The sequence below is a fragment of the Anomaloglossus baeobatrachus genome, chromosome 5, assembly GCF_048569485.1.
Source record: "Anomaloglossus baeobatrachus isolate aAnoBae1 chromosome 5, aAnoBae1.hap1, whole genome shotgun sequence".
NCBI classification, from domain to species: Eukaryota; Metazoa; Chordata; class Amphibia; order Anura; family Aromobatidae; genus Anomaloglossus; species Anomaloglossus baeobatrachus.
In genome coordinates this window covers 489,817,903-489,843,745 of record NC_134357.1, presented here as the reverse complement: position 1 = coordinate 489,843,745, position 25,843 = coordinate 489,817,903, and the positions used below count along the sequence as shown (strand labels likewise).

At 50.4% G+C, this 25,843-nt stretch overlaps 1 protein-coding gene across 4 annotated transcripts in view; it reads right to left on the bottom strand.

The window, feature by feature from the left end:
* Nucleotides 1-1,014: 1,014 nt before the first annotated feature.
* CEP131 (centrosomal protein 131) overlaps nt 1,015-25,843 on the bottom strand; it is a 202,330-nt gene continuing 177,501 nt past the window's right edge. For all 4 annotated transcript variants that reach the window (XM_075350711.1, XM_075350714.1, XM_075350713.1 and 1 more), the window contains 9 exons: nt 21,606-21,807; nt 21,019-21,126; nt 20,226-20,343; nt 19,028-19,102; nt 9,921-10,063; nt 9,435-9,612; nt 9,032-9,228; nt 1,511-1,571; nt 1,015-1,236 (listed from right to left, as the gene is read on the bottom strand). In XM_075350711.1, coding sequence (XP_075206826.1) covers nt 1,165-1,236; nt 1,511-1,571; nt 9,032-9,228; nt 9,435-9,612; nt 9,921-10,063; nt 19,028-19,102; nt 20,226-20,343; nt 21,019-21,126; nt 21,606-21,807 — 1,154 coding nt within the window. In that variant the 3' untranslated portion in view covers nt 1,015-1,164. The remainder of the gene's footprint in view (nt 1,237-1,510; nt 1,572-9,031; nt 9,229-9,434; nt 9,613-9,920; nt 10,064-19,027; nt 19,103-20,225; nt 20,344-21,018; nt 21,127-21,605; nt 21,808-25,843) is intronic.

Here is a 25,843-nt window from a genome sequence, read left to right as displayed (position 1 = left end):
ACATCTTGTTCCAGCCTATGAAAAACAGAATGTTCTGCATTGGCTAGAACAGCAGCCACTGCAGCCTCACACACTGCTGCATGAAAACCACAGCAGTGAACTGCAATGACCTCATGAGGTGACAGCAGCTTGTCACACAGTAGTCCGTGACCTGCCGCGTGCATTGACCTGTGGTGACGTCATGAAGTCACTGCTGGTCAGAACCAGCGGTGGTTCTCACACTAACTAGCGCGACGCTGTGACATCATGAGTTCACCATGCGACTATCACGCTATGTATCTAGCTCTTGACATTATGTAAAACTCCATGTTAAAAACGCATGTCACACGGATGACACATGGATACCACAAGGAGACTAGGCGAGGGGAAAAATGCACTCGCATAGTATACGGAATGACACTCGCATCTCACTCCTAAGATAATTCAGGAGCAACAACAGAGCCAGATTTCACACGCAGATGGGAGTGAACCCTTAAAACACTATTAACCTGTAGTTTAATAGTGTTTGAGGGCATGACAGGCCACCTTTACCTTACCAGTCTCCCCACTGCCGAGCTTCCCATCAGCTCTTTCTTCCATTTTCATTCTGGGCAGAAGGACCTTGTGTTCACAAGGCCCAACGATATCATAATGTCACATGGAGCGTGACACGTTAATGAGAAGTGTCAGCAAAATGGTGATCAGCAACCCTAAATTTGCTTATAACGACTCAGAAAAAAAAAATTAGATTCTGGCAAATTTGAATTTTTTTTGCTAAAATTCGAGGCAAAATTCAATTTCCTTCATATCGATTTACAGATCTCTAGGGGGTGGTGAAAACGAGACGGGGTGCAAGGCGGGGTGGCAAAGTCACCAGCTTCCAGACTTTCCAATTGGATACTATTGGCATATTGAAACTACGCCTTAAATATTAGATTGTTCAGCTGTCATTTTCTTTTATACGCGCTAATGGTCTTTTACAATACAAGCTTCCAATAAATCACATCAGACTGTGAATAGTAAAAAAACCATCATAATAGTTTTATCATAAGAAACGAGAGACACCAACGAAAAAGTGTCCAAAATACAAACTGGAGAGAAAGCACAACTAAAGCTCCTGCAGTAGTGTCTGCCGGAGAGGCACAAGTGGGCACACAAGGGGCACAGGGTGTGGGCTGGGGGTGGTTACTTTGCCAATAGCTGTTTGCGTTGCTGTTCTAGAAGAGCTTCTAAGTGATCGGCCCTTTTGACTGCGGCCTGAAAGACAAAAGGAGAGTAAGGTGATCTAGAGGTCCCTCAACCCCTCCGAAAGAGAAATTAAAGCACCCCCCCAATAATCATTCCAATCGAATTTAAAAAAACAGTAGAAAGCCATTAAATGCCTTCTGCCTGCAATAGGTCACAGCCTGAACTATACTTCAGAGCTGCATTCACAATTCCGCAAGCTGAAATCGCACAGATTTCACTGATTAATCATTGTCCGCACAGTGTTCTCTGTATGCAGAGATTGCACTAGGTGGTCTTCACTAACCTCACACTGTTTTCGAAGGCTGTTCACGGTCTCTTCTTTCTTGACTATTGCAGATTTCACTCTGAAAAAATAAATGAAAATGTGATCATATACAGACTTGGGGCTGACTGGTACACACCAGGCCATCAATACTTTCAACCTGGGCTGAGAGATATACAGCAGACCTTATACAAATCGCACTCCTTAAGGCCCCCATAGAGACACTGGAGCATTGTATCCCTGACCTAAAGCTTAAAAAAAGAGAATTTTGTTACTTACCGTAAATTCTTTTTCTTATAGTTCCGACATGGGAGACCCAGACCATGGTGTATAGCTTCTGCCTCCGGAGGACACACAAAGTACTACACTAAAAAGTGTAGCTCCTCCCTCCCAGCATATACACCCCCTGGAAGACCACATCTAGCCAGTTTAGTGCAAAAGCTGAAGGAGGACATCCACCCACAAGTAGAGATAGAGTAAAACCCGGAATAACCGGAACCTCTGTCTACAACAACAGCCGGTGAAAACACACGGAACAAGAACTGCCAACAGGCAACAGGGAGGGTGCTGGGTCTCCCATGTCGGAACTATAAGAAAAAGAATTTACAGTAAGTAACAAAATTCTCTTTTTCTTCATCGTTCCTTATGGGAGACCCAGACCATGGGACGTCTCAAAGCAGTCCATGGGTGGGAAATAAACAGAAACTGAGAAGTAGGCAAAACCTAACTTCACAAATGGGCGACAGCCGCCTGAAGGATGCGTCTGCCCAAGCTCGCATCTGCCGAAGCATGAGCATGCACTTGGTAGTGCTTCGAAAAGGTGTGCAGACTAGACCAAGTGGCAGCCTGACAGACCTGCTGAGCCGTAGCCTGGTGCCTGAAAGCCCAAGAGGCACCGACAGCTCTGGTCGAGTGCGCCTTAATCCCCGGCGGGGGGGGGCACCTGAGAACATTGGTAGGCATCGGATATGGCCGACCTAATCCAACGAGCTAGGGTCGGTTTAGAAGCCGAGAGACCCTTGCGCTGACCTGTGGTCAGCACAAAAAGAGAGGTGCACCGCCTAAGGGCAGCGGTGCGTGACACATAGATCCGGAGCGCCCGCACCAAATCTAAAGTATGCAACGCTTTTTCAAAGCGATGCACAGGGGCCGGACAAAGGGAAGGCAATGAAATGTCCTGGTTAAGGTGGAAAGGAGACACCACCTTAGGGAGAAAGTCCGGAGTCGGACGGAGAACCACCTTGTCTTGGTGAAAAACCAAAAAGGGTGACTCCGAAGAGGGTGCAGCCAAATCAGAGACTCTCCTGAGAGAAGTTATGGCCACCAGAAAGACCACTTTCTGTGAAAGACGAAACAAAGAAACCTCCCTAAGAGGCTCAAAGGGGGGTTTCTGTAAGGCCGTGAGGACCAGATTGAGGTCCCAGGGATCCAGAGGCCGCCGGTAAGGCGGAATGATGTGAGATGCGCCCTGCATGAAGGTGCGCACCTTGTCCAGTCGGGCGATACGCTGCTGGAACAACACTGACAGAGCCGAGACCTGTCCCTTGAGGGAATTGAGGGATAGTCCTAGCTGCAGACCGGACTGTAGAAAGGACAGGATGGTCGGCAAGGAAAACGGCCAAGGAGCATGGCCGGAAGAGCGACACCAGGACAGGAAAATTCTCCAAGTCCTGTGGTAAATCCTGGCCGAGGAAGACTTCCGAGCCTGAGTCATAGTGGAGATGACATCGGAAGGAATGCCTGAAGCCGTCAGGATCCAGGACTCAAGAGCCACGCCGTCAATCTGAGAGCCGCAGAATTCTGGCGGAAAAACAGACCTTGTGAGAGAAAGTCTGGGCGGTCCGGGAGATGCCACGGCACCTCTACAGACAGACGGGGCAGGTCTGGGTACCAAGCTCGCCTGGGCCAGTCTGGAGCGATGATTATGACCCGACGGCCCTCCATTCTGATCTTGCGCAGGACTCTGGGCAAGAGAGCTAGAGGGGGAAACACGTAGGCCAGACGGAACTGGGACCAATCCTGAACCAGCGTGTCCGCCGCCAAGGCCTGAGGATCGTGGGAGCGAGCCACGTAAACCGGGACCTTGTTGTTGTGCCGGGATGCCATTAGATCCACTTCCGGAGTGCCCCACTTGCGGCAGATTGACCGGAACACTGCCGGATGCAGGGCCCACTCGCCGCTGTCCACGGTTTGACGGCTGAGATAATCTGCCTCCCAGTTTTCTACGCCTGGGATGTGGACTGCGGATATGGTGGACTTGGAGTCTTCCGTCCACTGAAGGATACGTTGAACTTCCAACATTGCTAGGCGGTTGCGAGTCCCGCCTTGGTGATTGATGTAGGCAACTGCTGTCGCGTTGTCTGACTGGACTCGAATGTGCTTGCCCGCCAACAGGTGGTGAAAGGCTACGAGAGCTAGGAGCACAGCTCTGATTTCCAGCACATTGATCGAGAGGGCTGATTCGGACGGAGTCCAAGTGCCCTGTGCTCGGTGGTGGAGAAACACTGCTCCCCAGCCGGATAGACTGGCATCCGTGGTGAGAATCACCCAGGACGGGGCCAGAAAGGAGCGTCCCTGGGACAGAGAGAGGGGCCAAAGCCACCACTGAAGAGAGCTCCTGGTCTGTGGCGATAGAGCCACCAGCCTGTGCAAGGAAGAGGTCCGCTTGTCCCAACAGCGGAGAATGTCCAGCTGCAGGGGACGCAGATGGAACTGGGCAAAGGGAACCGCTTCCATTGACGCCACCATCTGACCCAGCACCTGCATGAGGTGCCTGATGGAATGACGACGGGGCCTCAGCAGAGAGCGTACCGCCAGATGAAGGGACTGCTGTTTGACTAAGGGCAGCTTCACAAGTGCCGGCAGAGTCTCGAATTGCATCCCTAGGTACGTAAGTTCCTGGGTCGGGGTCAGAGTGGACTTGGGCAGATTGACAAGCCACCCGAATTGAACAAGCGTGGCGAGTGTGAGCGAGACACTCCGCTGACAGTCTGCACTGGATGAAGCCTTGACTAGAAGGTCGTCCAGGTAAGGAATCACTGCCAACCCCTGGAGGTGCAGAACCGCAACCACTGCTGCCATGACCTTGGTGAATACACGAGGGGCCGTGGCTAACCCGAAGGGGAGAGCCACGAATTGGAAATGTTCCTCTCCTATTGCAAAACGTAGCCAACGCTGGTGTGAAACTGCAATTGGCACATGCAGATAGGCATCTCTGATGTCGATGGATGCTAGAAAATCTCCTTGGGTCATTGAGGCAATGACCGATCGCAGAGATTCCATGCGAAAGTGCCGCACCTGAACATGCTTGTTGAGAAGCTTGAGATCCAGGATGGGCCGGAAGGAACCGTCCTTCTTGGGGACTAGGAAGAGGTTTGAGTAGAAACCTCTGAACCGTTCCCGGGCGGGAACCGGTACAATTACTCCGTTGGCCTGCAAGGATGCCACGGCCTGAGAGAAGGCGGCGGCTTTGGAGCAGGGGGGAGTGGACAGAAAAAATCTGTTTGGCGGGCTGGAAGAAAATTCTATCCTGTAGCCGTGGGAGATGATATCCCGCACCCACTGATCGGAGACGTGTTGGAACCACACGTCGCCAAAGTGGGAGAGCCTGCCACCGACCAAGGACATTGCTGGCGCAGCCAGATAGTCAAGAGGAGGCTGCCTTAGTGGCAGCGGCTCCTCCGCTCTTCTGAGGACGCGGCTTCGTGCGCCAGCTGGGTTTTCGATCCTTGGCTGAGTTAGTGGACGAGGCTGAGGGCTTAGAGGATGACCAGTTAGAGGAACGAAAGGAGCGAAACCTCGACTGGTTCCTGCCCTGGACAGGTTTCCTGGTTTTAGTTTGTGGCAAGGAAGTACTCTTCCCGCCAGTAGCTTCCTTAATAATTTCATCCAGTTGTTCACCGAACAGCCGGGACCCAGCAAAGGGGAGCCCAGCAAGGTACTTCTTAGAAGAAGCGTCTGCTTTCCACTCTCGAAGGCACAAGATCCTGCGGATCGCGAGGGAATTAGCGGAAGCCACCGCTGTGCGGTGAGAAGCCTCCAGAATGGCAGACATGGCATAGGATGAAAAAGCCGAAGCCTGGGAAGTTAAGGCAACCATTTCGGGCATAGAGTCCCTGGTGAGGGAATGCATCTCCTCCAGAGAAGCAGAGACGGCCTTAAGAGCCCACACCGCTGCAAAAGACGGGGAGAACGAGGCCCCTGCCGCCTCATATACAGATTTGGCCAGAAGGTCAACCTGGCGGTCAGTGGGATCCTTAAGTGAGGTGCCATCGGCCACAGATACAACTGTCCGGGCTGAGATTCTGGACACCGGAGGATCTACCTTTGGTGAATGAGCCCACTCCTTGACCACCTCTGGTGTAAAAGGAAAACGGTCATCAGAACTACGCTTTGGGAAGCGTTTGTCAGGACAGGCCCTGGGCTTGGTCACAGTGGCCTGAAAACTGGAGTGGTTAAAAAACATACTCCTTGCTCTCTTAGGTGAGGTAAACTGGTGTTTTTCTACCAAAGAGGCTTGCTCCTCTGATACTGGCGGATTGAGGTCCAGTACGGAATTAATGGACGCAATCAAGTCACTAACATCCGCATCCCCTTCAGATAAATCAATGGGGTACATAGAGGTAGCGTCCGAGCCCACAGTAAAGGCATCCTCCTCGCCCTGCAATTCAGCTCGTGAATCAGAGCCGTGGGACGAGGAAGGAAAAGAGTCCCTGCGTCTCCGTTTAGGAGGACGGGGTCCGGGAACAGATGAAAAATCCTCTGTGAGCTCTGCAGAGCGAGTCGGAGCAGCAGAAGCGCCCTGAGAAGGGGGCTGATGCATGGTCAGCAGAGTCCGGGACAGCTGTCCCATGGAGTCGGCAAAGGACTGGGAGATAGCTTTAGAAAACGATGCTACCCAAGCCGGGGGTTCAGCCACCGGGGCCGAAGCAGCCGGAGGGACCCCTGGGGAGACTCCAGGCTGAGGCACCACCATGTTAGAGCAGGCATCACAATGTGGATATGTGCTCGGTTCAGGCAGTATGAGCTGACATGCAATGCATATAGAGTAAAGCCTTGCAGCCTTGCTCCTAGTGAGAGACATGCTGCTGAGGTGGAGGCTCTGCAGTAAAGAACACACTCCTTCAGAATGACCCTCAGAGAGCGTATAATAAAGTCCACAACCAGAGGTTGTGGCTTACCAGACCGTTTTGTGTGCCCTCCGGATTCCACAGCTTGGACCCCCAGACAGATGCAGAGCTGCTGCAGCCAGCGCCGATCAGTGTAAGAACGCTGATAAAATGGCGCCGGAGTGAGGAGGGGGGGCGGGGTTTAGTCCAAGAGCGGGAACCGGAGGGCCAAGGAGAAATACAGGGGAGGGAAACATCTCCTCAGAGAGGAGTGTCCTCCCCTGAGCTGAACGGCCGGTGGGCGGCGCCGCACTGTCCCTCAGCATGACTGACATGCAGGGGCAGTGAAAACGAAACTAGGCCGCAGCCGAAGCCTAAATTTTCTCATGCGGCCGACAAGCAGGCACCCTCGGCGCGGTTCTCAGGAGAAAACCAGAGAACCGGCCGGAAATCACAGCACAGTGACATAACACACTCTCCCCACAATAAATGGACAAGGGACCTTTCAATAACGTCTCAATACTTAGCTTATGAGACGCAGGGCCAGGTCCCTGAGGGGTGAGAGCTCCGTCCGGCAGGGACCTGAAAGGGCTGCGGATGGAGACTGGTCTCCTGCAAAGCAGAGAGAACCGTGATGGCTCCCACTTCAAGCCAGAGCCCGAGGGATGGTGAAGGAGCGCGGCATGTAAGGCTCCAGCCTTGTAAATCAACCTTAACAGCACCGCCGACACAGTGGGGTGAGAAGGGACATGCCGGGAGTCCAGCTTGGACCCGCTTTTTCTTCCAACTCTTTGAAATCAAAAATCAAAAATCAGATGAGAATGCATGTGTGTGTGTGACCTCCTGAACACAAAGCATTGAACTGGCTAGATGTGGTCTTCCAGGGGGTGTATATGCTCGGAGGGAGGAGCTACACTTTTTAGTGTAGTACTTTGTGTGTCCTCCGGAGGCAGAAGCTATACACCATGGTCTGGGTCTCCCATAAGGAACGATGAAGAAACTGGAAATTATGCCAAATCACATCTATTGGGAATCTGTATGATGGGGAGGAATTAATCCCCTTCTCATCATTGCGAGATAGATACAATATACCACAAAGGGACTTCTACAAATATCTGCAGAGCCGACATTTCCTATATGGAAGGAAGGAGCAGATGACTGCACCGCCATCTAAGCTGTACTCTATGTTACTGAACCCGACCTCACAGATGAAAGCATTGTCTATAAGCTATGATTGTATGCTAGAGAATACCCTGCCCTCGCTAACCACATACCTACAAAAATGGGAAAGAGACTTAAACTGTACCTTCACACCGGATCAATGGCGAGCATCCTTCTTAATTATTGGAAGCCAATCTAAATGCACTAACCACATAGAAAATGCAAGGAAACTATTATATAGGTGGTATCTCACCCCCCATAGACTATCTAAGATGTCCCGCAATTCCCCGGACACGTGCTGGAGATGTAGTAATGTCAGACGTCTGTGGGAAGCAATAAATCATTTAATATTTCAGATTTGGGGTGTACAAATAACGCTATCCGCACAGCAGGCGCTGCTCGCCATCGATCTGGACTCACTCCCCTACGAGATCCGCACAGTGATTGTACATATCATTGTGGCAACAAGACTCAAAATCGCAAGTTATTGGAAAACCCCCCAATGCCCCGCATTAACTGAAGTCATCTCACTGATCAATGAGGACTGCCTATCCGAGAAGATACTCGCTTCATCCAACAATAACATAGCGCTATTCTATAAGAAATGGAACTACTGGTTATCTTTCCGTTTAAATACGGTTATCAAATAAATCTACAGATGTATATATGGAGAATGTGATCTGGAAATTGATGTGATATCACCATTCCCCCCATTCCCTTCTCCCCCTCCCCCTTGTTTATTTTCCTTTCTAATACCATATTATTGTGATTTTTGTTGATAATGTGATGACAATATGATGTATGATGTAACATCTGACATTAATTACTAATAAAAAGTTATGGTTTAAAAAAGAGATATACAGCAGACCATTCATTTGTGGGGGTCTGACTCTTGAGAAGCCTTCTACTGTGCAACCAAATATAGTCTGGGTTGCTCTAGGAATACCACCGTACATATGTCTAAACGCCAGCCAATTTTTCAATTAAAGTCTAAAGTTGACTACCCAAAAGAGAAAATAATTTGCTTGTCTATAGACCCAGCAGCACAAAGTATTTCAGGAGGATGAGATGATCCTGTGTGAAGCAGTACATGGTCCAGTGACCACTACAGTATTGAGACAGGGCCATGATGTGAGCAATGGAGACATGTGGGAACACAGACAGAGGCGGGGTCCTCCCACAAGTCATTCACACCTGACTGGCACACAATTTTTCTGAGAGTCCAAGATTTCTCTCTTCAACCCATTAAAGGATGTGTCCTCGTTGACCTCACCTCTTGTGAACCTCCTCCAGCTCCTCCTCCTTCTCACGCGCCACCCTTTCTAGCTCCAGACGATGGCGCGCCTGAGTCTCGGACGCCTCAATTTTTAATCTCTTGTTTTCCTCCTCGGTGGTAACAAGCCGATCTGCGAATTCTTGGCGGATCACGTCCGAGAGGCTTCTCCTCTCCTCATTCAGCCGCTCTGTAATCTGTAAATTGGGATGGCAATAAGAAAAGGAGGACTCCACTGCAAGCCTCGGACTCTAGTCACATCCAGAACAGCATTCAGAAACACTTGTTTACACAGTCAGAGTCAGAATAACATAATGCAGCTCTGTATGTGAATAGAAAAGAAACTGCAAGTAAGGTGAAGTATTTGGAAAGTCACTCCAAACCTCCTGGGAGTCTCCCTCACCTTCCTGAGATCGTCTACTTCCTGCTCCCTCTGTTTCAGAAGTCCGTGCAGTCTGATCTGCTCCCCCTCCAGCTCCGTCACCCTCTCCTTCAATTGGTTGCAGCGCTCGTGGGACTTCTTCTCGGACCGCTCCAGCTCTTGCAGCTCAGATTCGTACTTGTCACGCACCCTCTTGATCCTGCAAAGGTGGAAAATGCATCTAAATGGGTGTCGTTCACATTAATTTAGGGTTTGCCGATAGTCTTGAATGGCAGTGCTAACTAGCGATTGATCGATACAAGAATTTTGGAGTTAGGTGAAAACTTAAAAGCAGACGATATGCTGGAAACTGGAATACCCCTTTAAGTTTTGTTCCAATGACTACAACTAACCCGCAATGTCTTTAGGGTGGGATATAAACCATGTCGGACCCCTTCTCATTAGCGGCACTAACCCCTATTCCCTCTAATTTCAAACACCCCCTTCATGGAGTTCTGCTCCGGGTACCTGTTTTCTGCAGCCCGCTCACATTCTTCTCTTGCTGTTGACATCTCGGCCTCCAGCCGCTGGATTACTAATTCGATTTCCTTATCTCTCCCCTTTCGCACCTCTTCTTTCAGTTCCCGCTCCCTGGTAAGAAGCCAAGATTCCTAAATAGCAGAGAAAAACACATCATCAAGCATGAGAAGAACACTTATACCATTAGATTCCCAGCAGAGCTGTTCCTTAAAGGGGAACTACTGGATTAAAGAATTCAAACTCTACAGTGTCTAGAAACAAGACTTCCCTCTTTCAGAACGTGTCACCGCCATCCTTGGGTGGTGTCTGGTATTGCAGTTCAGACCAATTCTCTTCAATGAAGCAGAGCTGCTAGAACACACACAACCCATAGACAGGGGTGGGCTATTTCTGGGAGATAATAGCCATGTTTTCTAATCCTGACTACCTCTTGTAGAAGATGTATGCTGGAGCACCTACACAGATCTTAAAAGGGGTATTCCACTACTAGGACAACTCCTCATTCCCCATGCTTGGCCCCATTAAAATAAATAAGGTCACTTTCCATTTTAGGGCCGTTCCAGTGGTGCTGGAACTCATGTTTCCGGGGCTGATGAGTGGTAGTGACGTCACACGGGCCCTGCGCACAATCGCCACCGGCTTCTCTCCCTGCCTTTGCACAAATGAATAATCAACAGGAAGTGAGCACTGCAGCTGGCTACTCACTTCCTGTTAATTACTCATACATGCGAAGGAAGAAAGAGAGAAAAGCTAGTGGCGATTGTGCGCAGGGTCTGCGTGATGTCACTACCTCTCATCAGTAACGGAAACGCAAGCGCCAACACCGGAGGGGAGTATAAGCTTATTCACTTTAATGGGGCCAAACATGGGTAATAAGAAGGGATTGGCCTGGTAGTGGAAATCCCTTTAAGGGATTGTGATGTATGGAAGTAGATCTGAACAGGCACAATTCAGACCTGCTATTCGCCACAAGCTCTCAAGGATCCTGTATCTGAAACAGAATCTTCCGGTAGATTAATTTCTTGTGTTTTCTTCCTTAACCAACCAACTTAATATTTCCGTGTGTGGTTCTCAAATAGCTCCCAGTCAGCTAGCTTGTTGTCTTGGGGTTATTTTTAACTTGGAAAAGAGAATTTTGTTTACTTACCGTAAATTCTTTTTCTTATAGTTCTGTCTTGGGAGACCCAGACCTTGGGTGTTTAGCTTCTGCCTCCGGAGGACACACAAAGTACTACACCTAAAAGTGTAGCTCCTCCCTCTGAGCCTATACACCCCCTGGTGAGCCAGTCACAGCCAGTTTAGTGCAAAAGCTGAAGGAGAGTAGCCACCCACAAGTAGAACAGAGCAAGAGCCGAAACAACCGGAGACTCTGTCCACGACAACAGGGAGGGTGCTGGGTCTCCCAAGACGGAACTATAAGAAAAAGAATTTACGGTAAGTAAACAAAATTATCTTTTTCTTTATCGTTCCTTTGGGAGACCCAGACCTTGGGACGTTCCAAAGCAGTCCCTGGGTGGGATATAAACAGAAAAACTAAGAAGTAGGCAGAACCTAACTTCACAAATGGGCGACCGCCGCCTGAAGGATGCGTCTGCCCAAGCTCGCATCTGCCGAAGCATGAGCATGCACTTGGTAGTGCTTCGAGAAGGTATGCAGGCTAGCCCAAGTGGCAGCCTGACAGACTTGTTGAGCTGTAGCCTGGTGCCTAAAAGCCCAAGAGGCACCGACAGCTCTGGTCAAGTGTGCTTTGATCCCCGGCGGGGGAGGCGCCTGTGTTCTCAGGTAGGCGTCCGAAATGGTCGACCTAATCCAACGGGCTAAGGTCGGCTTAGAAGCAGGGAGGCCCTTGCGCCGACCTGTGGTTAGCACAAAAAGAGGTGCACCGCCTAAGCGCAGCGGTGCGAGACACATAGATCCGGAGAGCATGCACCAGATCTAGAGTATGTAGAGCTTTTTCAAAGCGATAAACGGGCCGGACAGAAGGAAGGTAAGGTAATGTCCTGGTTAAGGTGGAAGGGAGGGACCACCTTAGGAAGAAAGTCCGGAGTCGGACGGAGAACCACCTTGTCTTGATGAAAGACTAAAAAAGGTGACTCCGAGGAGAGCGCAGCCAAATCAGAGACTCTCCTGAGAGAAGTTATGGCAACCAGAAAGGCCACTTTCTGTGAAAGACGATACAAAGAAACCTCCCTAAGAGGCTCAAAGGGAGGTTTCTGAAAGACCGTGAGAACCAAATTAAGGTCCCAGGGGTCCAAGGGCCGCCGGTAAGGCGGAATGATGTGAGACGCGCCCTGCGTGAAGGTGCGGACCTGAGCCAGCCGAGCGAGACGCCGCTGGAACAGAACTGACAGAGCCGAAACTTGTCCCTTGAGAGAGTTGAGGGACAGTCCTAGCTGCAGACCGGACTGTAGAAAAGACAGAAGAGTTGGCAAGGAGAATGACCAAGGAGGATGGCCGGTAGAGCGACACCAGGACAGGAACATTTTCCAAGTCCTGTGATAGATCTTAGCGGAGGAAGACTTGCGGGCCCGAGTCATAGTGGAGATGACTTCAGGGGGGATACCAGAAGCCGTCAAAATCCAGGACTCAAGAGCCACGCCGTCAATTTGAGGGCCGCAGAATTCGGGCGGAAAAACGGACCTTGCGAGAGTAGGTCTGGACGGTCCGGGAGATGCCACGGCATCTCTACGGACAGTTGGAGCAGGTCCGGATACCAAGCTCGCCTGGGCCAGTCCGGTGCAATGAGGATGACTCGACGACCCTCCATTCTGATCTTGCGCAGGACTCTGGGCAAGAGAGCTAGAGGGGGAAACACGTAGGACAGACGAAACTGGGACCAGTCCTGAACCAGAGCGTCCGCGGCGAAGGCCTGAGGATCGTGGGAGCGAGCCACGTAAACAGGAACTTTGTTGTTGTGACGGGATGCCATTAGGTCCACGTCCGGAGTGCCCCATTTGCGGCAGATCGACTGAAATACTGCCGGGTGCAGGGACCACTCGCCACCGTCCACGGTTTGACGGCTGAGATAATCTGCCTCCCAGTTGTCCACGGCTGGGATGTGGACTGCGGATATGGTGGACCTGGAGTCTTCCGCCCATTGAAGAATGCGTTGTACCTCCATCATTGCCTGGCGGCTGCGTGTCCCGCCTTGATGATTGATGTAGGCAACTGCTGTCGCGTTGTCTGACTGGACTCGAATGTGCCTGCCCGCCAGCAGGTGGTGAAATGCTAGGAGAGCTAGAAGCACGGCTCTGGTTTCCAGCACATTGATTGAAAGGGCTGACTCGGACGGAGTCCAAGTGCCCTGTGCTCTGTGGTGGAGACATACTGCTCCCCAGCCGGATAGACTGGAATCCGTGGTGAGAATCACCCAGGACGGGGCCAGGAAGGAGCGCCCTTGGGACAGGGAGAGGGGCCGAAGCCACCACTGAAGAGAGCTCCTGGTCCGTGGCGACAGAGCCACCAACTTGTGTAAGGAGGAAGGCCGCTTGTCCCAACAGCGGAGAATGTCCAGCTGCAGGGGGCGCAGATGGAACTGGGCAAAGGGAACAGCCTCCATGGACGCCACCATTTGACCCAGCACCTGCATCAGACGCCTGAGGGTATAACGGCGGGGCCTCAGGAGAGAGCGCACCGCCAACTGGAGTGACAGCTGTTTAAGGGCAACTTCACAAGTGCCGTCAAAGTCTCGAACTGCATCCCTAGGTACGTGAGACTCTGGGTCGGAGTCAGAGTGGATTTGGGAAGATTGACAAGCCACCCGAATTGGGCTAGAGTGGCGAGAGTGAGCGAGACAATCCGCTGACAGTCTGCGCTGGATGGAGCCTTGACTAGAAGGTCGTCCAGGTAAGGGAGCACTGCCAGCCCCTGGAGGTGCAGAACCGCAATCACTGCTGCCATGACCTTGGTGAATACCCGAGGGGCCGTGGCTAACCCGAAGGGGAGAGCCACGAATTGGAAATTATCTTCTCCTATTGCAAAGCGTAGCCAACGCTGGTGTGAAACTGCAATTGGCACATGTAGATAGGCATCTCTGATGTCGATGGACGCCAGGAAATCCCCTTGGGACATAGAGGCAATGACTGATCGCAGAGATTCCATGCGAAAGTGCCGCACCCGAACATGCTTGTTGAGAAGCTTGAGATCCAGGATGGGCCGGAAGGTACCGTCCTTTTTGGGAACTAGGAAGAGGTTTGAGTAAAAACCTCTGAACCGTTCCCGGGCTGGAACTGGTACAATTACTCCGTTGGCCTGCAAGGCTGCCACGGCCTATGAGAAAGCGGCGGCCTTGGAGCAGGGGGGAGTTGAGAGAAAAAATCTGTTTGGCGGGCTGGAAGAGAATTCTATCCTGTAGCCGTGAGAGATGATATCTCTCACCCACTGATCGGAGACTTGTTGAAACCAAGCGTCGCCAAAGTGGGAGAGCCTGCCACCGACTAAGGACGTTGCTGGAGCGGGCAGAGAGTCACGAGGAGGCTGCCTTAGTGGCAGGACCTCCTGCGGTCTTCTGTGGACGCGCTTTTGGGCGCCAGTTGGATCTCTGGTCCTTAGCTGAGTTAGCGGACGAGGCGGAGGGCTTAGAGGACGACCAGTTGGAGGAACGAAAGGAACGAAACCTCGACTGATTCCTACCCTGGGCAGGTTTCCTGGTCTTGGTTTGTGGCATGGAAGTACTCTTCCCGCCAGTAGCTTCTTTAATAATTTCATCCAGCTGTTCACCGAACAGCCGGGAACCAGCAAAAGGGAGCCCAGCAAGTTACTTCTTTGAAGAAGCATCTGCCTTCCACTCTCGAAGCCACAAGATCCTGCAGATAACGAGGGAATTAGCCGAAGCCACCGCAGTGCGGTGAGAAGCCTCTAGCATGGTAGACATGGCATAAGATGAAAAAGCTGAAGCTTCAGAAGTTAAAGCAACCATCTCGGGCATAGATTCCCTGGTGAGGGAATGCATCTCCTCTAGAGAAGCAGAGATGGCTTTGAGAGCCCACACTGCTGCAAAAGTTGGGGAAAACGCGGCCCCCGCCGCTTCATACACGGATTTGGCCAGAAGGTCAATCTGACAGTCAGTGGCATCCCTAAGGGAAGTGCCATCAGCCACCGACACCGGTCCGGGCTGCGAGCCTAGACACCGGAGGGTCTACCTTTGGGGAGTGAGCCCACTCCTTGACCACCTCAGGTGGAAAGGGAAAACGGTCATCAGAACCACGCTTTGGGAAGCGTTTGTCAGGACAGGCCCTGGGTTTGGTCACAGCGGACTGAAAACGGGAGTGGTTAAAGAACACATTCTTTACTCTCTTAGGCGAGGTAAACTGGTGCTTTTCTGCCAGAGAGGGATGCTCCTCTGATACTGGCGGATTGAGATCCAGTACAGAATTAATGGAAGCAATCAAGTCACTAAGTTCTGAGTCACCCTCGGAAAGATCAATGGGGCACATGGAGTTAGCCTCCGAGCCCCCTGTAAAGGCATCCTCCTCATCTTGCGAGTCAGCTCTTGAATCAGAACCGCGGGATGAGTAGGGAGGGGAAACCCTGCGGCGCCTCTTAGGAGGACGGGGTCTGTGCCCTGATGATGAATCCTCTGTGAGCTATAGGGATCCTAAAGGACCCTTAGCAAGAGCATTAGAGGCACCCTGTGAAGGGGGCTGATGCATATTCATCAAAGTCCTGGACAGAAGTCCCATGGACTCAGCAAATGACTGGGAGATAGACCTAGAGAAGGACTCTACCCAGGCCGGGGGTTCAGCCACAGGTGCAGAAGCAGCCTGAGAGACCACTGGGGGTGAGACCCCAGGCTGTGGCACCTCCAAGTTAGAGCAGACAACACAATGTGGATAGGTGCTCGGTTCAGGCAGCAGGAGCTTACATGCAGCGCATACAGTATAAAGCTTTGGGGCCTTGCTCCTCGTGTGAGACATGCTGCTGGAGTGGGGACAGCCTCTACAAAGAGAATGAACCCCAGGGAGTATATACAGAGGTCCACAACCAGAGACCGGCTGTGGCTTACCAGACCGCTGGAAGCGGTGTTGTGTGCCCTCCAGATCCCGAAGCCCGGACCCCCAATGCACAGCACCTCAGCAGGGATGCAGAGTGCAGGATGGCCCAGCGCAGAGTGAACCCTATCCATGAAAATGGCCGCCGGAGCGAAGAGAGGGGGCGGGACAGGGGGCGTCCCTGTAGGAAAGCGGGATCTGGAGGGCCATAGAGACCTGCAGGGGAGGAGTCACGCACAAGCAGTGGGGAGTGTCCCTCCCCTATGCAGGACGGCCGCCGGGAGGAGCCGTGCCTGTCCCTCTGCATGAGTGACATGCGAGGGCAGGTAACAGAAACTAGGCCTCCGGCGAAGCTGGGGCCTAAATTTGAGCAGCGAGGCCAACGCGCAGGCACCATCGGCGCGGTTCTCGGGCGAAAGCCAGAGAACCCGCCGGAAATGCCAAAAACAAATACAGCAACACACTCTCCCCATACAATAAAGGACAGGGACCCCCAACATATGAACGTCTCAGGTACTTAGCTGCTGAGACGCAGGGCCAGGTCCCTGGGGATGAGTGCTCCGGTCCAGCAGGGTCCTGAAGGGGCTGTGGACGGAGACCGGACTCCTGCCAGGCATGGAGACCGCGCTGGCTCCCACTTCAATCCAGAGCCCAGGAGGGATGGTAAAGGAGCACGGCATGTAAGGCTCCAGCCTTGGAAATCAACCTTACAACACCACCGACACAGTGGGGTGAGAAGGGACATGCCGGGAGTCCAGACGTGGACCCGCAATTCTTCAATCTCTTTCCAAAAAGCAAAAAATCATATGAGAATGCATGTGTGGATGTATGGCTCCTGAACACAAAGCAATAAACTGGCTGTGACTGGCTCACCAGGGGGTGTATAGGCTCAGAGGGAGGAGCTACACTTTTAAGTGTAGTACTTTGTGTGTCCTCCGGAGGCAGAAGCTAAACACCCAAGGTCTGGGTCTCCCAAAGGAACGATAAAGAAATTTTTCTTCACTCCTTATATCTGATCACTCATTTGCTCATGTCACCTGCACGTCAAAAACATCTCTACAATCTGACTTTTTCTTACATGGAAACTGCAAAACATCTTAAAGTCGCTCTTATTACATCCTTATCTGGACTTCTGCAACTCTCTACTAAATAATAATAATAATAATTTTATTCATTTATATAGCGCTATTAATTCCACAGCGCTTTACATACATTGGCAACACTGTCCCCATTGGGGCTCACAACCTATAGTCCCTATCTGCACGTCTTTGGAGTGTGGGAGGAAACTGGAGTACCCGGAGGAAACCCACGCAAACACGGGGAAAACATACAAACGCCTTGTAGTTGGTTTCCTTAGTGGGACTTGAACCCAAGACCCCAGCGCTGCAAGACTGCAGTGCTAACCACTGAGCCACCGTTCCGTCCTCCAACGGACGTCCCCCTGAGGAAGCCCTACGCGAAACGTGGCGCTGGGGTCGGTGAGTCACAGTCCAGGTGCAGGGTTACTATGGGTAAGTAGGTGGATTAATTTCTGATCACTTTGTTGCTCACTATCCTTTTGAACTGAGTGGTCCCTTTGAGCTACAGTATATGCCATATGGGGATCCTTTGTTGATCAATTAGTATTATTGTCTGACACTGAGTTTTTCCTGTGCTTCCCTGCTCTGAATTCAGCATTTGTTCTGTGACTCCCCTAGTGTCCACACTTATACCTCCATACATTTGAATACCATCTTATATATAATCTTAGCAAACAGTATTATTTATTGTAATAATTTGTCTAATAAAAAAATGTTTGTATTTTTTCATTATGGGTCTGAACTCCTTTTCTTTATTAGATTAATATCTGTTTGAGTTCCCATTTGGCTTTTTGCCCGTATGATTTATATTTATGGCGCATATTATTAGATTTTTTCAGTCGATACTGATTCTATTCTGAAGCCCAGAGTGTCCATCACCCATATCCTCGTTCTCCTCTCACTTCCTAAGACTCAATGTGGACAAACCTCATCTTTCCTCCATCTCAGCTAACATCCCCAACCTGATCAATCTATCACCAACATCATGCTTTCCCCTTCCTTGGAGTAACCCTAGACTCTGCCTTGTCCTTCAAACTGCACATCCAAACTCTTCCACCTCCTGCCTCCAACTCAAAAATATTTCAAGAGTCCATCCTTTCCTCAACCCTGCATCTACTACAATGTTAGTGCATGCCCTCATTATCTTCCGCCTCGACTACTGCAATATCCTCCTCTGTGGCCTCCCTGGTAACACTCACACCTCTCCAGTCCATCCTTAACTCTGCTGCACGGATAATCCACCTCTCTCCTCTGCTTCTCCTCTCTACAGTTCCCTTCATTGGATATCATTTCTCTAATGTATCCAGTTCAAACTACGAACACTGACCTACAAAGCCATCCACTATCTGTATCCTCTGTATATCTTCGAACTAGTCTCCAGATATCTTCCGACATGTAATCTCCGGTCCTCCCAAGACCTCCTTCTCTCCTCCACATTCATACGTTCCTCACCCAGTTGCCTCCATGGCTTCTCTCGAGTATCCCCCGCCCTCTAGAATTCTGTGCCCCCAACACGTCCGATTATCCGCCACATTCAAAATGGAACCTGAAAATCCATCTGTTCAGGAAAGCTACACCCTGCAATGACCCAGCTGTCATCACCGCTGGGGTCGCCACATACCCTCGACCTACACTCTCTTTCTCATTATCCTGTAGAATGTAGGCCGAGGGCAGGGCCCTCACCCGTCTGTACCAGTCTCTCATTATTAGTTCGTGTACTGTAATTTATATCTGTATTTCCTATGTATCCCCTTTTCATGTAAGGTTCCATTGAATCAATGGTGCTCTATAAATAAATATTATATTGATGGCTGGACCATACGCGACGAGCACTTTTTACCTTTTTGTGTCCCTTCTATTTCCCTATACCTTGTTTACCTCTATGCTTAAAGCAATTGCGTAATTATGTGTTGTGTGTCTAATGTTTGACATTATTTGCACATGTTCCTCTGATATGGGTCTGTGTTTGCCAGCTCTCGCTTGAGGAGACTTATCCTGGTGGAGCAGGATGCTCGGCTGTATTTACCTCCTTCTTCCTGTAGTTCTGCTCCCACGCCTGCTTCTCTATCTCCAGACGTTCTTTGATTGCCTTCAGCTCAATCTGCAATCGACCAGAAAGAGAAATGTTGCAATTTCTGTCACAAGACAAAGAACAAACACCACGTTGGTCTGCGACAGCTCCACCATCACGCAAAAGTGAACTGAGCCGGATCGACACACCAGTCAGAAGTCCCATCTTACGTGGCATTATCTTACCGGACTGCAAATTTGTTTTGAAAGAGAAAATTCTGGGTTATTTAGGAGTCCTGGATGGGGCTCAAACATCCCATAATTTGTGATTTAAGTGAAAGTTATGGAAATTTAAAGGAACTGTCCAGGTTAAAAAAAACTGGCTGCTTTCTTCTTGCAACAGCGCCTCTCATGTCTATAGGTCACGTCTGGTATTACATCTCAGCTCCATAGAAGCAAAAGGAGATGGCCCGCAATACCACTCACAACCTGTGCATATCAGTGGTACTGTTTTCACAAGAAAGCATCCATGTTTTTAGAATTCTCAGCAACCACTACAATGTAACCATAGACCTTAGAGTGTTAGATCAACTGACCAAATGTTACCTATGGCCACCAGGGAATACTCTGTCTCCGTGATAACAAGGGAAGGAGCAATAACAGGATCACTATTGTTTATATCAATCAGGGGTGAGGCCAACTGGACCGCCTGGGCTGCAGCCAAAGATCACAGGGGCGATTGGACACCTGATTTTGCAGGGGTACAGCCATTTACTTGCAAATCAATGTAATAAGCAATTTCAGAGTTGCAGCAGCGGGTCTCGGTTGTACTCTCTACTGCTGCAACCCCGTTGCTCCATTTGGCCTTACCCCAATCAACACCTACAGGAGGTGAAATTAGCTCATATTTTTGGAAAGGGGTATTACATCAGGACAGACCCCATTTATGCACAAAAATAGGTTCTATTTTTGTACAAAAGGTCCCCTCATTAGAGCCCTCTGCATGTTTCAGAGCTTATCGCTCCTACTTTTAGGACATAGTGGACTGTTACATGTCCGAAGGAGAGCTGATGGACGAGACATTGCCCCATGCAGTCGGCGGTGGCTATTTTGGGTAGTGTAGTGGAAGGGTTGCTCCTGAATTCGGTAGGGGGCTGGGTAGGACCCCCTCCACTCACGCATTAATTGTCAATGTTAAGGACTTTTATTAAAACCTGGTGGCGCCGGTCTTGCTCCTCCTTGCTCTTCTCATACTCTTCCTTCAGGACGCGGGTGGCCAGGGCGCAGTTGTCTTCTAGCTGCTTCCGGAGCTCGTCCAATTCTGCTCTTTGCCTGGGAGACAAACACATTAATGACGCACGTAGAAATGGAGGACGGGTCAAAATCTGCTTCACATTGGGGAAGGGAGGGTGAGATTTATCAAGAATGTAGCAACCATTCAGGACACGTCTTTCCTTCTGCAAAAGTCTGTGGCACTTTTGTTATATCTAATGCAGGAACGGATGGAGCAGAGGTTCTAACCAGGACTGTCTATGGTCGCCTTGTAATACCCCACTCCTAAAAATTCTGCAATGTTCCTTTAAGGAAGGCCAACTCGCTCACCTCATATGTCAGTGACTACGCATTGCCAGAGCTTCAAATCTTAAAACTCTGTGCCAACCCTCTGTTATTCTTCCTGGAAAACTGTTATTGACATTATCCTTGTCATAACTTACCCCTACTATTTCATAGCCAGACTGTGTAGCGGGGATTAGTCACACGCAGGGGTCAATGTATGCATATATTTCCAGGAGGATAATAGAGGGACCATGCGGAGCACAGATGTAAGAAAAAATTCTATAGAATTATTACTTTGCGGAGAATAACCAGTATTTCATGAAACATATGTAAAGAAAAAGCTCAGAGACTGGTCCTTTACAGTGGGTCCTGGTCACTACATCCCTCTTCCTGGCAGTGGCAGGTTCCATTATGAAGAGACTGGAAATCCTGGCATGTGGCATCTCTCACCTGGTTGCTTGCATCTTTAACCGTTCCTTCTCCTCGGACACCTCGCTATACAGTCGCCTGCGCTGCTCCTGCAGGGACTGCTCCTCATGTACCAGCTGCTTCTCATATCTGCAGAGAAGGAACCACCATGAATGAGTGGCAGTCAGCACGCTTAGCCGCATTATCTCTGTCACCTCAATGCATTGATTAGTGGGGGTCCATGTGGTCGACCCCCCTTTGCGTTAGCATTGATCACCTTTCCAATGTTAAACGTTTCAGGGTGGAATACCTCTTTAAATGCTAATCCCGTCACACAATCTCATCAGCCGTCCAGTATAATTAATTTGGCGTCTCAATTTTTCCTGATCTCAGCTTGCTCGCAATGAACAGGAACGTGCATATTTGCATGGGGAGACTGCAAATCTGTACAGAACTAATATTGATCACAGCCGGGAGTTTGTTACTGTCCAGTCAGTAAAAAGAAACAATACTGTTCCCGATCACTGACAACAAGCAAAAAAGTTTGAACGCGATGAAAGATTGAAAGTTGCAGAGCTGGTTTACAATGATAATGGACGTCTTTTGTGTACCGGGCCCTTGTGCATCACCTCTGTTTCGCCAGCTCACGCTCCCTCTGGCTCACTTCTTCCTTCTCTCGCTCCAGGTTTTGCCGCTGCTCCTCGGCTTGGCGCACGTATCGCTGGGCCGCGCGTTCGTCGGATTGCAGTAGCTCGGCCTCGTGCAGCGCTTTTAACTTGCGGATCTCCTGCTTGTGCTTCGATATCAGTCTCTGGATCTCGGGCTCCAGACCTGTGGAGAAGACATGGAAAAAGTCAAGGGAAAAATCACATATTGCATGCCATGCATAAAAGCGTAAATCAGCGCCACTCTGTAGGCTATCGTTTTGACCTCGCCCCCAAATCTGGGACCTAGTGATGCCAACTGCTGAATTACGGTACTTATACCACTGGACTTCCTAGTGCCACTGTTCATATAATCCCAAGCGTAGAGCCCATATAGCATTAGCAAATTAATACCATCTGCAGGGAAATGTCCGTAGAGGTAGTGCCATCGGATCAGCTACTGCTACTACAGTGCCCATTTGACTTTGCCCGGCATTGATCCGCTGAATTGCAACATACCCCTCAAATAGGAAGTCACTTGTGAGCAGCACAGCAGCTGCCAAGTCCTGTGCTGCTCCCTACACTCTAGTGGATGTGGTGCCATTCTGGGACGGTGCCAGGCATCAGGTATTGGGAATTAGGTATAGATTGCCAAATCTAAGCAAATAAAAGGGACACGATTAGGATCAATGATTGGCGGTGCACTGATCAAATAAGAGTTAAATCATGACAATGGGATCAGGAAGGACCGGGAAAGGTGTGGACTGTACAAGGCAGGAAAAGCAGGAAGATTCCACTTAAGAAAACAAAATGAAATCTCAAGATGATAAAGCTGAATGTACAATCAAAAGAACCTTCAACCTTACGCATTACATACGCGAACTCGATGACCTAGGGAAACCCCACGAAAACTGTATTAATAGTAACTCCCTCCCCATCATGAGTCATATCCTCATTGTGTAGTCAGTATTGGGGCTAAGACGTTCAAGTACTACGAGGACACCTAGTGGCCACAAAGTGGAATAACACATTATTTTTTACGCTCGATTTCAAGCCCTGGCAACTTGATGGATGAACGAATTTTGGGCAAAGCTAGATCGGTCCAGCAGGGTTTTCTCTCTGCCGTTATTCTGATAATATCAAGCCATCGGGTTGATGATCTCCCTCTTCGCCTAGTTCCTTCTGCCCATAATATCCTTCCCCAGTGATTGCAGTCTTCTTATGAGGTGCCCATCGTAGGCAAGTCGTAGCTTGGTGATCCTTGCTTCCAGTGACATGTCTGGCTTGATTTATTCCAAAACCAATTTGTTTATTCTTCTTGCCATCCATGGTATTGATAACTTCCTTCTCCAGCACCAGATTTCAAAAGGTGTTGATTCTGCTTCTGTCATTTATTTATCGACCAGGTTTCGCATCCATGTGTTACTACAAAAAAGACCAGACTATGTCTTTGTCATCAGTGTAAGGTTCCTCAATTTGAAGACCTTGTCCAGTGATTTAACCCCTTCACGACTCAGGACATGCTAGTACGTCCAAAATTCTGAAGTGGTGATCACTGCTGGCTGCTGCGGTGCGTTAGCAGCGATGCTTGCACATCTGCAGATTTGAACAGCAGACATGTGCGGCTATCAGGCGCGGGTGGATCCGCGATCTGCCGGTGCCTCGTAACTCCTTAAATCGCACTGTCAAAATGTGACAGAGCGATTTAAATGGCCGTGGTGGCGAACGTGCCTTTCCCGGTCGCCATTGGAGTCTCTGTGATGCGATCACGGAGAGCCAATGGTTGCCATGGTAACGACGGGTCATGCGAGGACTTCTGTCGCTATCATGACATAGAACCGCTGCTCTGTCGGCTGTAACAGGAACTAACAGGAACGCAGCATTTCTACTGATCAGAGCTGTGCAGCTTTGATCAACAGAAATGAATGACAATCAGACTGCTGATCCATTTAGTCCCCTAGGGGGACTAGTAAAAATAAAATAAAAAAAAGTTTAAAAAAAATTAAATCATAAAAGTTCAAAATCACCCACCATTCGCGCCATTGAAAATTAAAGGGTTTAAAAAAAAAACCCAAAAAAAAACAAAAACTATACACGCATTTGGTATCGCAGTGTTCAGAAATGCCCGATCTATCAAAATACCGTATTTTTCGGACCATAAGACGCACTTTTTTCCCCCCAAATGTTGGGGGAAAGTGGGGGGTGCGTCTTATGGTCTGACTGTGGCTGCGGGGAATGAGGGTGCTGCAGTGGAGCAGGTCATCGGGGGCACGAGCAGGCTGTAGCAGCCTTCCGTGACCACGTGGGCCCGCTCATTTAATATGCACGCCCATCCTCCCGCCCATCTCTCAGCGCTGAACCCGGCACTGATAGGTGGGCGGGGTGATGGGCAGGGATAAACAGCCCGCATGATCACCCATGGCAACTGCAGCCTGGAGTGATCATGTGCGACTGTATTCACTGCCCCCCGCGCATCATCATCAGTGCGATCGCCTTGTCCTGAGTGAGAAAGATCAAGCCCCGACGGGTGTCCAGGGACATGCCCAGGAAGGTAATGGATCGTGATGGGATCGGGGATGATTTGTCTAGATTCACTAGCCACCCTAAGCGGGATAGGGTGTCCACAGTGATATGTACGCTGGATGAGCAGTCGCGGAAGGAGGGGGCTTTGATGAGGAGGTCGTCCAAGTAAGGGAGAACGACTACTCCCCTGGCATGAAGGACGCTCATGGCGGCCGCCATGACTTTGGTGAAGACCCTTGGTGCGGTGGCAAGGCCGAAGGGTAGAGCTACGAATTGAAAGTGGGAGTCCTGAACTGCGAAGCGGAGGAACCTTTGGTGATCTGGGGCGATGGGTATGTGCAGGTACACGTCCTTGATGTCTATGGAGGCGAGGAATTCCCCTTCGACCATGGATGCAATAATGGACCTTAGGGACTCCATTCTGAATCTCCATACGTGCACATGTTTGTTTAGGTGTTTGAGGTTCAGGATGGGTTGAACTGACCCATCCTTTTTGGGGACCACAAAGAGGTTGGAATAAAAACCCCTGAACTTCTCGTCTGGGACAGGTATTATCACTCCTGCTGTTTGGAGCGAGTGGATTGCTGAGAAAAAAGCTTCGCGTCGTTTTCGAGTCTTTGGGGGGTTTGAGAGAAAGAACCAACTCGGGGGTCGGGTCCGAAATTCTATGTGGTAACTGGAAGACACAAGGTCTCGCACCCATTTGTCGTCTGTGGCGGCAGTCCAGATGTGTTGAAAGAGCCGCAGTCGACCTCCTACAATGAGTGTGTCTTCCGGGGCGCCGAAGGAGTTATGAGGGGGGAAAACGTCGTGGCCGAGTCTCCCTAGTCCTGGACTGTTACTGTCTAGGCTGCCATGACGAAGTGGGTTTTGGGGAGAGCTAAGAAGGTCGGTCCCTGCGTAGTCCACGGCTGGTGGCGGGGACAGCACGGGATGTCGACCAACCAAATGAGTTCCGAAAGGAGCGGAACGAGGACTGTGGACGTCTGGTGAAGGACGTCCTGGACTTCAGCTGGGGGAGGGAGGTACTCTTTCCACCCATGGCGTCAGAAATGAGCTTGTCCAGACGTTCGCCAAACAATCGGTCTGGAAAAAAGGGAAGGCCCGTGAGAGACTTCTTGGAGGCAGAGTCCGCTCGCCATTGTCGGAGCCAGAGAGCTCTACGGATGGCTATGGTATTTGAGGCGGCAAACGCTGCGCAGGTAGCAGCGTCCATGGAGGCCTGCATGAGGTACTCCGCCGCAGCGGCAATTTGAGCTGTTACCTCTGTGAAGGTATGAGTGAACTGGGATTCCTCAAGCGAAGTGTTAAGGGATTCTGCCCAGACCGAGATCGCCTTTGCGACCCACACAGAGGCAAAGGAGGGCGAGAGGGAGGAACCCGCAGCCTCAAAAGCAGAGCTGTCTGTCTGTCGGGTCCTTGATGGAGGAACCATCGGGTAAAGACAGGAGCGTCTTTGTGGTAAGGCGGGAGACCGGGGGGGGTCGACCGAGGGTGGATCGGCCCAGCCCTTAGGGGCAGGTGAGGCAAAAGGGTACCGGGACTCCATGAGTTTTCGGTTACCGAAGCGCCTGTCAGGCTTATCCCTTTGCTTTGTGAGGATATCCTGAAACTCTGGGTGATAAGCGAAAACCTTTTGGGGTTTCCTTGCCCTCTTAAAGGAGACCGCATGGTCAGTGGTAGTGGATGGGGGATCCTCC